General features: G+C 41.1%; 1 protein-coding gene across 4 annotated transcripts in view; it reads left to right on the top strand.

Annotated features, from left to right (window-relative positions):
* Positions 1 to 16,494, top strand: part of FGD3 (FYVE, RhoGEF and PH domain containing 3) — a 97,717-nt gene extending 81,223 nt beyond the window's left edge. For 3 of the 4 annotated variants that reach the window (XM_041399602.1, XM_041399599.1, XM_041399603.1), the window contains 5 exons: positions 469 to 531; positions 4,842 to 4,964; positions 7,392 to 7,544; positions 9,098 to 9,238; positions 15,512 to 16,494. In XM_041399602.1, coding sequence (XP_041255536.1) covers positions 469 to 531; positions 4,842 to 4,964; positions 7,392 to 7,544; positions 9,098 to 9,238; positions 15,512 to 15,736 — 705 coding nt within the window. In that variant the 3' untranslated portion in view covers positions 15,737 to 16,494. The remainder of the gene's footprint in view (positions 1 to 468; positions 532 to 4,841; positions 4,965 to 7,391; positions 7,545 to 9,097; positions 9,239 to 15,511) is intronic. The other variant, XM_041399600.1, reaches the window with a different exon arrangement.
* Positions 16,495 to 16,716: the final 222 nt, after the last annotated feature.

Raw genomic sequence — 16,716 nt, 5'->3', positions numbered from 1 at the left:
AGCATGTGAGGGACAGGCACAGGTTACACCCAAAGGAAGGTTGGCAATTCAGTGCCATCTGTAAAATCATCCACATCAGAGCCCACCCCATATTTGAGGGTGGCTGAGCACATGTGCAACAGGTGCACCTGGGGTAGTGGAAGGTGTCCCTGCTCGTGGCAGGGGGCTGGAGCAAGATGAGCTTTAAGGTCCCTTTCAACTCAGACCATTCTATGATTCTGTGATCTGATTTTATGAATTAAAGTGTGCTCACAAGCAAAGAACTGAGGGGCTGAAAGCAAACTCTTTTCCTTTCTCTTCCCCCCACCACCACCACCTTGGTTTTCTTTTTTTTTTTTTTTTCTTTTTAAATTTCTTTTTGGTTTTTGGGGGTTCTTGTTTGTTTGTTTGTTTTCTTTTCAGTGTTTAATATAATTGAGGAAGAATGTCGATGTTGAAACTGTTCTGTGTTATTCTCTTTCTCCTCAGATAGCCAGCACCAGCTCAGTTGAATCAATGCCAGGAGCAGATGGTGGTGGTGCAGTAGGAGGGGTGAGTAATTTGAAGCTAATACTTTAGTCAGAGCAGTGTTGAGGGGTGGGTTATGTTTCTTTTATAGCAGGAAAAAATAATCATATTCGATATACGTTTTACAGGGTTTCTATCCTCCTGTCTGTGGCCTCAGCTGTGCTGTCATTAGTTTCCTGGCTAAGTTATATCCACAGATAGTTGCTGTTTGCAGCATCGGGGAATTTGAATCCTGCTCAGATGTGTCACAAAAACCAGGAAATAAACTCTCCAACCAATTTGTTACTTTATTAACAGTGCTGGATGTGAGGGGGTTTGTCCTCAAAGCATGAATAGACTTCTTAAAGCAATATAACTCCTTCGGTAGTGGATATATGCTGCACGCGCATCAGAGTTGGTTTCTTCAGTTTGTAGCACTGGGTTTGGAAAGGGGGAGAGTTGTCTGGGCTTTTTTTGTTTGTTTGTTGTTTTGTGGGGATTTTTGGTGTTGTTTTTTTTTTGTTTGGTTTTGTGTGCATGTAATTAAATTGTGATAGGGAGCTATGCTGATTGAAAGGAGAAGGGCAAAAGATACCAGGAAACTTCTCTGATTAATGCTGTTGCATTGTGTAACTCAGGATTTCATCTCTAGAGCCACATTGTGAGTAACACTTCTTCCACAGTATGCTTTCCATGTTTCTGCTAGTGCAGAGGAAGAGGTGATAGTACTTTCGTATGTCTCCGGCCTGTAAAACATTGGCTGCCACGAAAGGAAAATATACTTTCAAAGGTATTACTCATTTTGCTCAGTAAAATGGCTGTGACTGTTGCTGAATCAAACTGAGGGTTTGAGTCCTTAATAAGGTCTGTTCTTTATTATTCTTATCTCTCTCTTCTAGACTGAAAGATTTTCAGGAAATGCCTAGGGTCAGTTGAATTTACTGAAAATTAGCCTCAACAAGAACAAACAGCCACCAAAAATACCCTTACCTGTAGAGATGTGCTGTAGGATGTTATGTATTAGCATGATGATTTAAGGAACAAATGAGTCATTTAGCAGCACCTCCACACCTGTGGCCAAGCTTGGAACCTTCTGGTAGAGTGCATAGTGTCAATGCAAAGCTGTTAAACAAGGCAGCAACCTGACCTATTAAAAAACCAAGTTATAAGTGTTTGTGATTAGTGTGCTCCTTGCTGGTTATTTTCTGTCTTCACTTAATATCTTTGATTAACAATTTTTAATTTATTTACAGTCAGTTTTGTGATTAGTGTTTTCTGCCTTTAGTTACAAATGCTGTATTTAGTGAGCTACTTAAAAAAAAAAAAAGTTTTATAGTATTAAAAAGACCCCAAGCCTACATAAAAATTTTGGTTGGTCTTAAGTATATACATTTTATTTGTAATTAAGTAAAAAACTTGTATCTTTTTAGCATATGATAGCATATCTTGATATGTTAAGTAACTTTCCTTAAATCATGTATTTAAAGAAAAATTTAATTCCTGACATAGAAAAAAAACGGAGTTGATCAAAAACACAAAGTTAAAAATACCTGAAATTGTAGTAGTATTGATTCAGGGCTCTAATTTTGCTAAAAAGGAATAATATCAAGAGAATAATGAATAAAAATGTTAGTTGCAGCTTCAGAAAAGAAGAGTTTTTAGTGTTGACATCCCTTTAGTACAGCTCAGTGAGAGCACAAGCAATACATTGTGTGCTCAACAGCTTCACATGCAAACCACTTGGTGGTAGCGGTGGCCGTCACACTGGGAGCTCCTTCCTGTGCTTCCCCAGCCTGCCTGAGAGGCTTCTGGGGTTTTCTTCAGCATTCACGTTCACATTTGCGTTACCAGACAATGAAGTCCTACTGCAGGAAGGATCATCTGCTTGTCTATAGCATCGTGGTACCTCTTTGCTGAATTGTCTGGCTGCTCTGCACTGCTACTGCAGGTTATGCTCAGACTTCTGTATGCAGGAGGAAATATGAGCCTGTGGAAAATGTCTTACACATAGTCTTGCCAGTATAATGTTGGCATGTAGAGAAACAAACTAAAATATTACAAAGTACAAAATCTGCTATATAATTTTAAATTATTTTTCACTTATAGTAAGCATTTCCAGAATTTGCTGGAAATGCTGATTGCAACCCCATTGTGGGTTGCTCCAGGTAGTTAATTTATAAATGGAAAATACACTTGTAAGAGCATAATAAGAAGGAAAATAATTGAAACTGCTTTGTAGTTCATGTTACAGTCAGACTGTATTTCTGAGTTACATGAACAACCTGCTGGCCCAGACAGAATGAAATACCTGGCACAGAGAAGCTGTGGCTGCCCCTGGATCCCTGGAAGTGTCCAAGGCCAGGTTGGACACTGGGGCTTGGAGCAGCCTGGGCTAGTGGAAGGTGTCCCTTCCCATGGCAGGGTGGGACTGGATGGGCTTTTAGGTCATTTCCACCCCAAACCATTCTGGGACTGCGTGATTCTCCGACTGTATAGCAAGTAATAAATAATGTGGTGACATTAGTCTCCTACACCCACTGCTTTTCTTGCTGTTCCTACCAGCTTTTAGGTGATTCTCCCCTGCATTTCAGAAGCAGATGGAGGCTGCATAGTTCACTAAGTTCAGATGTCTGCTCATCTAAGAAGGCCTGCCACAGGCCTTCATCTTGCAGCCGCATGAGTTGTACCTCTTGCTGGGATATATGCTATTTCACCACCAAAATTTTAAAATCCAAGGAAACTGTCAAGATTTAGAGAGTTAAATGCAGTAGAGTAAAAGCAAATTAGCAGTCAAAACAGCCTAGTCTGAAAGAAGTAGATCCTGGCTCTGAACAGATTTTATGTGAGTGTTTTTTCCTGTCAGACTCAGCAGCTTCAAAACGGAGTTGGGTATATTGAGAAAGATGAGAAATGTGGCAATTATTCAAGCTCATTATTGTCAAGATGCTGAAGTGAGGGCAGCTCTGTGTTAGCACATCTTTTAAAGGGCATCAGCAGTAAATAAAGTAGCTTGTGTAATAAAGGACACAGTTGCAAAGTGACTGTTAAATTTATCTACAATGAACAATGTGAATTACAATGCATGTCCTTGTTTGCTACAAAAGCCTCTTTGTTCAGAGGATGTGTTATGAGTATGTGGTAAGGTCACCTCAGCCATCACTGGGCAGGATGAGGGCACCGCCAGCGCAGGAAGGTCTCTTCTTTTTCACAGGAACAGAAAGGAATTTTTTTTAAAATTCTTTTTCAGTCTCAGTAGTTAAATAACTTTTAGTTGAAAAGGTCTTTCTTCTATTATAGCTCTCTGGAATTTGCCAAGTAATAAAGACTTTTTCATTTTTATTATCTTTTCTGCAGCTCCAATAGCAATGTTTCAAACTCTTCTGTTCTCACTGTATTTTGACAATGTTGAGAAATACTATGAAATATTGCTGGCATTCATCAAACACTTAAAGACATCTTTATACAGCAGATTGTATTTTTGTGATCTGCACGTGATCTGTATGTTAATCATAGAATCATGGAATGGTTTGGGATGAAAGGGACCCTAAAGATCATCTCATTCCAACCCCCACCGTGAGCAGAGACACTTTGCACTGGACCAGGTTGCTCAGAGCTGAATCCAACCTGGCTTTAAACACCTCCAGGCATGGGAAGTCAAGCTTATGCTGGATCCAGTAATGCTATTCAGTTTATCAGGAAATTGTGCAATAGGGTTTGCTGAGTAACTTCAGGTATTGACTGGGATTTAGAGGTTAACCTTGCCTGGCCACCTAGACAGCAGGTTCCAGATAGTGCAGGTCCCTGGCATCGGTGTCCCTGCCTTCCTGAGGAGCCTTATGCTTCATCTTTGGCTGGGAGGGAGACTAAGAAAACTCCTAAATTAAGCATTTGAAGTTGGGTGGTGCAAAGTCCACTCCTAACACCATTCATTTCTTCAGTTAAGCCATTTTCCCCCAAATCTTCACATCTCCTTCCCACCAAGGGAGGGAAGTTTACAGCACACTCACAAAGTCAACATGTATCTTGAAAAAGGAAGAGGTGAATGCTGAAAGGGAAGTTTTCTTGAGATGCCCACCTTGCCTATTCCTCCACCTCTGCACTGCCAGACAGGGAGCAGAGATTGCTCCGTGGCAGTAAGGAGATGAGTGGGCAGAGAGGGGCTGAGACCACATTATGTCCCCCTGAGACCCCTTATGGTTGAGCCAGCCCTGTAGCTGAAGCAAGCAGCGGAGCCATGCAAATTCTTTCCTAAAATGGTGTGAACCCCAAAGAGGGTCTTTGTCAGTAGAACTCTATGAACAATGTTGCCATTATTTTTATTATTTTTAATCACATACATGTACTTTTAATTTCAGAGTGATTCCTCTAGGAAATCTTCCAAATCCAAGCGAGACAAAGAGAAACAGTCTTGTAAGAGCTGCAGCGAGAGCTTCAACTCCATCACAAAGAGGCGGCACCATTGTAAGCAGTGTGGGGCAGTAAGTATCCCAGCACGCTAAGCTCTTGAATTTCTTCTGCGGAGACCATTGAAGACAATTTTTTATTTTATCAGTGTAGGGATTAAAAGACATTCTGGTTCATGGCAAGTCATTGACAGAGCAGGTTTTTACCCTTGCTTCACTCTCTGGATATCGGGGGAAAACAGCAAAACTGGTGCAAGGGTCCTAGTTTGTGCTGGTTTAAAGGCAAATTCAGTGTCTCAGTGGATAGAAAGAAAGGTGGTGCTTTTCCTGGGGGTGGGTGTGTATCAGGGGAGGGGGTTGTAGTTTGTTTGCAGAAACAATGGCCTTAAGACAGCCTCACTTCACCAGACAGTAGCTCTTCTAAAATGAACAGCTGAACATGCAATATTAAAGATGGTATTAAGCTATTAGAGAGCATCCAGAGGAGGGCAATGAAGCTGGAGAAGTGCAGCCATGTGAGGAGCAGCTGAGGGCACTTCTTCTCTTCAGCCTGGAGAAGAAGAGGCTGAGGGGAGACTCACTGGGGTCAACAACTTTCTCTGAGGGGAGGAGGAGGGGCAGACTCTGATCTCTTTCTGTGATCTCTTTCTAGAACCCAAGGGAAAGGCCTGAAGTTGTGTCAGGGGAGGTTTAGGGTGGACGTTAGAAAGATGTTCTTCCCCCAGAGAGTGGTCAGGCACTGGAACAGGCTCCCCAGGGAAGCAGTCACAGCACCAAATCTGCCAGAGCTCCAGGAGAGTTTGGACAACACTCTCAGGCACAGGGTGTGGCTCTTAGGGATGCCCTCTGTGTGGCCAGGAGCTGGACTTCGTGATCCTTGTGGCTCCCTTCCCACTCAGCATACTCCGTGATTCTGCATTTCTTTCCCTAAAGAAATGTTGTGCAAAAGTGTTTTCCTCCTGCTTGAAAAACCAAAGAAAATCCATCCCAGAGGCTGGGTTACTGAAGGCCCTTAGCCACCTCCCCTAGAGCCATTTATCAATGGCTGAATTCCCTTTTTTTTTCTGGTAAATCACAACCATGACCAAGATGAGATGGATTTCTGCAAAATGATTTGAAACCTCATTCAGTGTTCCTAATGCAACTAAGAGTAATGTTATTTAAATAACATTAGTCATTTGAAGTAGAGATAAATTTTCAGATGTAGAGAGATCTAAATGTATAGTTAAGGTGTTTAAAGAAACCTCAGTCTCAGCAACTGAAATTAAATTGTGGAGGAGGCATTTCTACCCTAGCGTTGGGATTTTCAATCTTCTGGGTTTGCTTTTATTAAATCATGAAATACATTTCTGGGGGTTTAAAACATCCCATTGCAAAGTCAGTGTTACTAAAGAAATGAAATAATGGCTTTCCCCCAGGAACAAAGAGATAACAAGAATTACAAAATGAATAATTTATCGTTAAACCATCATTTGTTGTGCAATGCCTTGTGCTCTCCCTTTTAACTGGGGGGCAAGAGCATCCTTTGAACCTGCCAATCACTCGATGCTCCCCTGGAATATCTGGGTTGATAGACAGTGCCCAGCAGGAGTCAGGGCTGGGGAAAGGAGAGGTGATTGACTCGCCACCTGGGAAAGGAAACTTCAGGGGAGGGATCGGGGAAACTGAGGCACACCATGACAACACACCACAACAGGAAAGACTATCATGTTGTTAAAAATGCTGTCTTGCTTTTGTTTGGGTAGCACTTCCTCAATTAAGGCAGTCCTCTTTATATAGTAATTAAATTCTTACAGTGAACCATGTAACATATGTGTGTGCTGTGGGTTTTTGGTTATTATTGTACAGAAATTCAGAATGGATGTCCATCAGGCTGACACCCTGGAGACAATTTGTCTCCCTGGAACAGGTGTATTAGAGACAAATTTTTAGCATGAAAACAGGTTCTGGAGCTGAAGATCCAGCATTGTTTCCAAGCTCCGGTTCCTCGGGCCCAATGTGCCACTGCACGCTCTTGGCAGCCGAGGCAGACAATTAATTTTTAATGGATAATATATTGGACTATGTTCTTAAAATAGTTGGTACTTTCTGGATTACTCAATTCTCCAGGATGTCCTTGATTGATGAGGAATGTCAGCCACTTTCACTCTGTCCTTCTTAAACCATTGAAAAGCACTAATTGCTTCATCAACTTAAGCTCTTTTTGACTTATAAAATCTTGTAAGAAAAGGCAAGAAAAGCAAATTTGCATGCTGTTAGTCATACAGTATTTCCCCAAAGACATACGTTTTCCTTAATTTGGTATTTTGGTATATGGCATGGGATCACAAGCATATTAGTTATTAATGGAGGTAGATATAGTAAATATTATATCGGTCTATCTTACATTTACATTAGCTTTCATGGAATTTTGCTTTACTAGCAACCATTCTGCAAGTCAATCTCTTTGATAAAGGGTTGTGTTTTAAACATGACTAATTAAACACCATCTGTCTGTTACAGGTGATCTGTGCAAAATGCTCTGAGTTTAAGCCACTTGCAGACAATAGCCGCCATAATCGAGTGTGTAAAGAGTGTTTCCTGCAGCTCCCAGCAAGCCCCTGCAGCCCTGGGGTGGAAGGAGTTGGGGAACAGAAGAAAAGACTAGCTGCAGAGGTACAGTCTTTGCCTAAGAAACATTGTGAGACTCTCTCTTTTTTTAGTGTATTTATTAAAAGCTAATCAAATTAGTTTTCTTTTCTGCCCCACCATGGGATTTAATCCTCTGACCTATAAATCTCATTGAACACATCTGCAGCTGTAGATGGCGAGCATTCATCATCGGATGCTGATCACACAGAGATGCATACAGGCTTGGCAGCTAAGCTTCAGCTTCCAAACTTACAAAAAAGAGGGAAAACCCTCTGACTTCTTTTTATTATGGTGCATTTCCAATCTTGAGCTGTGCACAGTAACTATTCAAAAAATAAGATCTTTTTTTTCACTTTTAATTCCATGTAGCAACTCTGTCGCTTGGGGGCTTTGTCAGCTTTGTACCTAAACACGTCCAGGATCTCAGCAGCAGGGTGGGGTCAAACCACAGGTCCCCCTTGGCCTGAGCTGCCAGGTCTGCAGAGCACAGAAAAAGTTCTGGATCCGGAACCTGACCCCATCAAAACCTTCAGATATGGTATCAAATATTGCCCTCTGTGGCAGGGGGTTGGAATGAGATGGGTTTTACAGTCCCTTCTGACCCCAACCATGTGATTCTGTGATGCATGCTCCAGCCGTGACTACAGGTGATGAGCTCTTTATAGGTGCCACTATAGCCTGTGACAGCTCATGACAAACTTTCCTGTTTCAGTAGGGAAAGTGCAGGTCCAAACCTGCACCTTCCCTACTGGTGCACAGTAACACAGGGAAGAGAGAGCCCTGTTAATCGGAAAAGCCAAGAGCCAAACCAGTGAAATGGGACCCATGGCTTTACTTCAGAAAGCAGATTACAACAAAAAGCTGTAAAAACTCAAGGAAACATGTCATTTTTCCCTCCTCTACTCAGGCTGCTAGTTTCTTTGTAAAATCTTCAAAGGATGAGGTAAAATGCAAGAAAGCCAGTGTATAGAAATAAAAGATCAGAGTCAGGCTTTTTCTTTCCCTTCTATTTATATTAAACTCTCTTAACAAGCTTAGTAGCAGCTGAAGAGATTGCCACTTAACAAATGTTATTAGCATCTGCCAGAAATCTTCAGAAGGCTTCTGTGCAAATCCTAATGCAAACAGGAATTTTGATTTTCTTTCCTTTTTATCAGAGCACAATTTCTTCCATTTTTTTTTGTGCACTCTGATTTGGCTCCACCATGCACAAGAGGTTCTGTTAATAAACCCTTTGCATTAATTTGAAGACATCTACCTGCCTACTTTGCTAAGCAAGAAATGAGCTGCATCATCTTAATTACCATTTTCAATTTACTGGGTGGAAGTTGAATTTAGCTTCATGTCCACTGGGAATGGTGGTTCAGCCTCTGCCTCTGTTACATGGAATTATGCTATTTCTTAATTGTATATAATAATTATTAATTTCTTATTTGGTTATGGCCTACCCAGCATTTGCTCTCAAGTGTTATTTGACTCTGCACCATTTGAGTATTTTATATTTAATTCTAAGTACTTCACACACTTCAACATAAATGGAAATAGCTCTGTTTTATTTTTTTTTCCCCTTCATCCAGAAGCAAAGCATCCTTGTGGCTGAAAACAGCCTCTTCAGCAGCTACCTCCAGTTCCTTGAAAAAGGGAAGACTTGGTACAAAATGTGGGTGACCATCCCCAAGAGTGAACCTCTTGTTCTGTATCTGCAAGGAAGCAGCCAGGTAAGATGGCATTCATGAGGGCTAACACACAGAAAAGAAAAGCATAAGTTTAAACATGTTGAGCTGAGAAATGGGTCAAAGGATTTGGCTTGGTTTCAACAACAGAACTGAATTTTCTATTCTGAATATGGCACAAAGCCTCAGAGATTTTAGGTTACCCTGTTACCTGTACTTACTGCTGATACAGTTGTGAGCAAATGTTAAAGCTCGTTGCTTTTCCATTCAAATTTTTGGCAAAAAAAGAGGACAAACAAGGATAATTAGGTTCTGCTTTTTAGCTTTTTTAAGGTTTCAGATAGGTGTAGTCAAGGGTTTTATTATGCTGTCGTTAGGAAAAGCACTTTCCTGTTAAATATATAGAGCTGCAAAGGAGGCTGGATATTGCAATTGCTGGAGCTGCTGGTTCAAGCTTCTTTTTTTTTTAAACCTAGTTCTGGTTTGATGGGATAGAGGAATTTGTGAAAATGTAGTTGTTCTTCAGCCTGAAAAATTATAAAGTTCCTTGTCATAGCATCATAGGGTTTTATCATTAATTGAAATACTTACATTTATAAGAGGTTTTTTCATCTCTAAATGTACTGTTGAAGCTAACTAGCATTTTTGTGTGATGAAAATCAAGGGATATAAACATCTATATCCAAACTAGAAATATCTGTCATGCTTCCTTAGCATTGAAGAACGACAATGCTGAAAGGAGATTCCCCTTATCCAGTTTTGCATGTGGCATTTGACACATTTATACACAGCTTTTTATATCTCCTGTGTGGGATGGAAGTAGTAATGGAACTGAATTCAGCCAGCAATTACCCTGCTGTAGTTGTAGTGATAAAAATATTTTCTTTTTATTAGCATCTGTTTGTGGCTAGGAACAGTCCAGGAAATAAATTTTCCCTGTGGTTTTATAAAGCATTTCAGAATAAAGCTCACCCTGTATCTGATCGACAAATACTACACCTTGTCGTTAGTACTGTGTTCATTTTGCAGCTTGTCAGGAGGAGCACCTCTGGCTCTAAGTAAATTTGTGTAATATTTTAAACATAGTGCTCAGAGGCTGAAAGCTTGAATTTGGAGCTTCAGCCCCCTTGGCTCCATCTGTGGTTCCAACCCCACAATGGGTAAGCCTCCAATTTTTCCTGCAGACAGCGAGCTGCCTGGTTTCCCTCCTAGTCAGCAGGACATGAGTGGCTGAAATTACACATTGGAAAAGCAAACAGCCTCAGACAAGGCACTAAAACAAAGGCAGCAAATCCACTCTTTGGCTCTCTCTGGAGCCAGGGTCTGGAGAAAGGAACAATGCTTTAAAAAGCCACACAGAGAGAACAGCTTCACCCGCAGAACTTTTGAACTGACGCGTAGGCTGTGCCTCAGCCAAGGGCCAGTGCAAGCCCTGCATCCACACAAAGCAAGCCAGCTTGTCTCATGTTTGGGCAAGGAGAGTGGAAATAGAAGGAGAGAAGTTTAAATTCTTTGGCCTTCCTCACATAGAAACAACGTGTGTCATCTAAGAGGTGGCAGGGGTGAGAAATTGAGAGGAAGCAACACCCTGTTGTGGTTCGTTTTGGGGTGGGGGCACCCCGGGGTGTCCCTGGAGAGCCCCCTGGGCTGGGGGTTGGCTGGCAGCAGCAGGCAGGCAAGGAGACTCCACACGGCTTCCGAGGGTGCTGATTGATGGGGGTTTATTGGGGGTCCCACACCCAGGAACAGCATGGCAACTGAGGGAAGAGCGGGGAATGGGGAAGGAGGGGGAGCCTGGGGGAGGGAAGGGACAAGAGGGGAAAAGGCTGAGAGGGGGGAAAGGCTGAGAGGGGGGAAAGGCTAAGAGAGCGACTGGTCTCACTAGCACAGCTTAAGAGGGAGATTGAAGTGGGCGCAGAATCACATTGGGCCAGTGGGATTACAGAGACAGGATGGTTCAGGGCAGGACCACAGGCTTGGGATATCCCATACATTTCTGAGGGATGAGACAGAATAAAATAAAATTAAAATAAAATAAATTACATAAAATGCAATACTACACCTCACCCCTTACACAGTATGATTGAGAATTTCTCCTACTGCCCAACTGATTGTTGCAGTACAGCACAAATAATAATCCATGGGCATAAATCACCTGCATTCAGTGCAAATTCAGTGATGCTTGATTCTGCAGGCGCCACCTAACAGCCCTGCAAAACCACAGATGGAAGCTGGAGGAACTTCACTGCTTCAGTTGCTGTGTACTTTGTCCGTGTCCTGCCAAATTTGATCTTGAGCCTCTGCTGATATTATTAGTAAGATGCTATTTTTTTTTAAGGGAAAAGTGTGCCTTTTGCACTGATTGTCAATTTTATGACAGTTAAATTTAGAGGTTAGTGTTCTCAACTATTTTAGCGGTGAGAAAATTCTCCCAATAAAGTATCAAGAAAGCAGAAGAACCAGGTTGTTTATCTTACATTCCAAAACCAGCATTTACTGTCAGGAATGAGACTACAAAAAAAAAAGTTATTCCTTTCTTCAAGGGCCTGCCATTCCCATTTGTACACTTCAATTTGCATCCAACTGCAAGAAAAAATTAGGAAGTCCAATTTCTTGATATTAATCCAACATTCTTGTTAATTCTGGTTTGCATAGGATATACTAAACTTCTGAGGAAAATCTCTTCCAGAGCTTCATTACTGGTGGCTGAATGTCTGGAATCATTTGGGAGCAACTCATACGCTTAAATATTCTTTTCGCAGGCATAGTTCTGTTTTGCATAACCACCTCCATGGATCTCACAGACCTCTTTAGACCTGCAAAGAAGCATTTCAGTGCCTGAGATGTGTATTTTGGGAATAATAATGCCAACAACAGCATTAAAGGTCTTGAAACGTAGAGTAAAGCATGACTGTAGAAGTTTGAAAGTCGGGGGATTATTGTTAAAAAGAACAAAAATAATAGCTGCCTCTTGGGAAGAAGGAGCAAACCAAGCTGAATCTGGAGCTTTGAATACAGTGAAAGCTTCTTCGTCTGCACCCCTGGCCCTCACACCAAAGAAGGGATGCTAGTGCAGGTAGAAACATGACTCACAGATTTAAAATAGCAAGAAAACTGCTCTTTTTGCTCTTTTGTTCCAGGAGAATGAATTAATCCCCTGAGTATTCACAGTTCAAGTCTTGCATAAGACCTTATGCATGAGAATTCCCAGCTTATTTAGGTTTGGGAATCGTACCAGTTTGATTTGTCCTCAAATGGAGTCACAATTTGTACAACTGTTTGTCGTGCTTATCTCAGTGAAATTATAAGAGTTTCCTTATAAGCAAAGACCACTTCAAGTGTAAGGAGAAGCAGTTTTAAGATAAATTAGTCTTTTCAAGGGCTCCACCTGGACCTTCTGCCCCCATTGGCCTTGTAAAATGCACAGCTACTTGCAAAGCTCTGACATGAACTTACCTGACTAAGACGTGCAAAGGCTTCCCGGATAGCTGGAAAAGTAATGGATTTTGGAGAAATATGAAGGGTAAAACTAGTATGGTTAGAGTTAGTATATTTATGTATATATCAGATCAAGCTTGATCCAAGAGAAAATTTTGCTTTATAAAGAAGAGAAATTTTCCACTCGTCATGTAAATGTGATTTACTTTTAGAAAATAAGGGAGTAGCGGAGTTTGAAATTGAGCTCAGGGTTTTTGAGAAGTATTTTTTTTTTGCTTGCCTGTTGATCCTGTTTAGTAGAAGCTTTACTTGGCCCTGCACTAACCTCTGCTTGCCCTTTTTTGATCCTGAAGATTACAGGAGTCTCTCAATGACTTCTGTAAGGTTGGGGTTAGATCATGAGTGGATAAAGAGTGGAGTTTGGGTAGAAAAAATCCTGGATTTTCTAAGCCCACTCGGAAATAGGAGGGGGAAAATGCCATTGGTGGGTCATTGTTGTCCAAAAGGGCTTATACACTGCAAAGAGCTGTGCAGTGCCAGAGGTGTGTCTGTATGCAGGGGTGCCTGAATCAGAACTGCCTGTGTGGTGGCACTGAGTAGTCTGTTCCCAAATCTTAAACCCTGGATGTTGCAATGGCTGTAACAAAGTAATAAATACATGCTGCTCTAATGACCTAGATAAATAACCCATTTGTGTTGTGCTGCTGAGAGTCAGGATGAGTGCACTATCCTTGTGATTGCTGACATTATTACACATCCATAAATTTTTATCTATCACTCACTCACTGTCTGAGGAAAATTATTGTAATCAGCCCTAAAGTGAAGCTCTTTCAGCATTGGATATTTTGGTTTGATGAAATACCAGTATCATGCAGTTGTACTATGTTGCATGCAGAAATATTTTTTTAAAATACGGTCCAACCAGCCAAATCCTGTAGGCTCTCAAAACGAAAACATGAATTTCATCTCTCTTATAAGGCCTGTAAATCCTACTTACATGCTCAGTATAAGGCTGGAATTCCTCATGGGTGCATAATAGCTGCTGGATTTACTGGGCTTTAGGTAGGAGGAAAGGGCTCAGCAGCAAAAGACATCTACAGATGCTGCTGGTCCCAAAGAGAAGTCTGGATTGGGGGTGGGGTATTCCTCAAGGCCAAATGCTTCACCTTTACCTCTCAGTAGTACAGTTTTTCAGAGATAATGTAAATCCCTTCCTTTTGGATCAGGCAGGTACAGACAAAGTGTCAAGGGCAGCATATTAAGGGAGGATGCAAGACCAAAGGCAGACTGCTTAATTTGCCTGTGTCTGCACATGTTGGGTAGGTGCAACACATACAATTCAAACATCAATTTGCTCTTACAGTGCACTTCGTGGCTACAAATAACATCATTTGTCATTGTCATGGGCAACCTACAATTTTCCATTTGACAAGTCTAAATGTCTACTCTTCCAAACCAAGACCAGTGAAACAGGCATGGTTGAGCATGCATGTGCTCTTGTCCATTTGTGTTCATCGGTTTCATGTTTGCTTGCTTGAGCAGTGCCACGTGTACAGGAGCTGCTTTGTACGTGCCAGTTCTTCTGCATGGGCAAGACCTTCCTGTTTTTAGGGATGTGGCTGTGGTTTCAGGGAATAGAAACTGTGCTGCATTTAGGACAATTAGTTACACAAATGGGAACTGAGTGTAACTTAAGTGTTTGGCCTAAAGCTGCCTTAAATCTCCTTGAACAGTGCTTGATCTTTAAGCAGTTGGACTCTGGCATTTTTGCATGACAATAACAAGCAACAGATGAATAAATCAAGAAGCCTGTATTGATAAATGCTGATACATTTTTTACTGTATTTCTTGCCCATTTAGTTAATGTATGTGTCTTCATTGATGTGAGCAGTTTTGATATTGGAATTACTTTAGACAAAGTGTGAGAAAAGTAGGCATCTTTTTTGGCCATTGTTCTCAGAGTTTTGGTCCTCTTCCAGATTTACCAAGGCATCTGCATTTGGTATGGGCTGACAAAAGAATGACTTTGCCACTTCTCTGTGGGATGCTTCGTTGGCTTTGGTATGGGGCTGCAACACAAGCAGCTCCTACAGGTGACAGCTTTGTACAGATGCTTGATGCCTGTGTGATTCAAACTTCAGTTTGGGGACTCATCTTTAGAAACACTTTGCTGGGAGCAGTTGAGGAGGTTGCTTGGCCATGGCACACCTTGCCTTGCTAAAATATATCTTTCTTGAGAGCTTAGGTGAGGAGTTGGTTGATGCTCAAGATGTGACTGTTAGAGAGCTATATTGCTCCTTAGATCTGTGAGTCAATCTGGCTTTGAAAGGATGGTCAAGAATTTGAGCATTGGCTTTCTTGACATCTCTCAAAGGCATCATAAATTACTGAAAATCAAAAATTGTCTTTTCTTTCAAAGACTCTTCCTTTGCCCTTTAGTTGCCTTGGTATCTCTCAGGGTCCAGCTTTTCTTAATTGCTTCCTTTTAACCAATCCTACAAAATATCCCAAGATGTTCAAAAGGGACAACATCAAACTCTTCTAAGCTGGCTCCCATTGCCTGTATATAATGCAGAGGAAATTTTGCAAAAGACACACACATAAGTTACATGACATTATATGAAAATCCCCGGCCATATTTACTGTGAAAAGAAATCAGTGAAAGAAGAACAAAGCACCACTAAGTCATTGCTTTTTTGCTGGTTTGCAGTCAGTACTGCCTTGTCCCCGCTTCCTTCGTTGCAGCGCTGAACAAGGAGCCTGGGACTGCGTCTGTGTGCTTCCTGCAGTGTGTGCCTGTCGGCTCCATGCAGTGTACCCCGCCTCCTGCCTCAAACTGCACTTGGTCCTAAATCCTTACATTTGTTTTCTCTCCTTTAGGATGGACGAAGCCCACGTCCAATCCCTCTGCCTGGCTATGAAGTCAGTTTACCAGGTTCTGGTGAGAAGTTTGATGTGAAGCACGTTTTTAAGCTTTGCCAGTCCCATCAAACTCTCTATTTCAGTGCAGAAGATGAAGAGCTGCAGATTAAATGGATGGAAATTCTCACCAAAGCTGCCAAAGGGGAGACTGAGGATACAGCTGAAGGGCTCAGCAACCCATAGAGCAAGATTCATTTCGTTTCTTTCCTACATGCTATAAACCATCACTTGAATTTGGTATTCATGGCACTTTGGAATCTATATGGCTTTATATTTTCATGTGTTTGCATAGGAAGTTCAGTGGGTTTTCACCTTTTATTGTACATTTTTCAAGTACAGTAGTTACCTGCCATATATTATGTTAAAGAAAAAAGTAGTTGTAGTTGTTGATGGTGTCAGTGCTGGTTTTAAAACAAAAGACAAGGAGCAAAGCATTAATTTTAACAGAGGTAATGGAAAATCATCAGTCTTGTTTTCCTAAATGTATATTTTCCAGTCCTTTTGATTGCTGTTGATGAGTGCAGGATGTGTATAGTCTGTGATTAGTTCTATAAATGCTGCCTTTTAAGTTAAATGTTGTAAAGGCTTGTGCTGGCCACTGACATTCCATTCTCTGCCTCGCCCTCCTGGTAAGGTCTTTGTGATATGTGAGCAATGTACTGAGTATTTTCCTGTTACTAAAACCATGTCTCTGCTGTTTTGAGATGAGCTGTTCAAATGACAAATACTGTAGAAGGGACTTTTAAAAATGACTGCAAATGGTGCAGAACAGAACATTAAGAAGTCTCATTGATTTTAAGCATTTATTATACTGATTGCTTTCTTCTGGAAACAATACCTTCCTTCTTTCTATTGGAACCCATTTTGATGTAAGTGAACAAACATTTTATACTGCAAACTGGGTTATGATCAATAAACAAGAACATTTTTAGTACATACCATACAAAAAGGTGACTTTTTTGTTGTATTGGTTAATTTAAGTGGCCTAAATTTTATTTATAAAATTTGTAAATAATGTTTCATAAGTATTTTAAGAATTTTGAAAAGACCTCAGCTAATTAACATGATTTAGTACATAGTGTAAGAGATATTTGTATGAACTGAATTTGTTATTTAATTTTCTTGTTCACCTGTTTTTGTCTTATTTTCAAACATAAGTGCTT

The sequence above is a fragment of the Onychostruthus taczanowskii genome, unplaced genomic scaffold (assembly GCF_017590055.1).
Source record: "Onychostruthus taczanowskii isolate IOZ18803 unplaced genomic scaffold, ASM1759005v1 scaffold166, whole genome shotgun sequence".
In the NCBI taxonomy this organism is placed as follows: Eukaryota; Metazoa; Chordata; class Aves; order Passeriformes; family Passeridae; genus Onychostruthus; species Onychostruthus taczanowskii.
The sequence above is the reverse complement of the archived record's forward strand: the minus strand, read 5'-3'. Positions and strand labels throughout refer to the sequence as shown.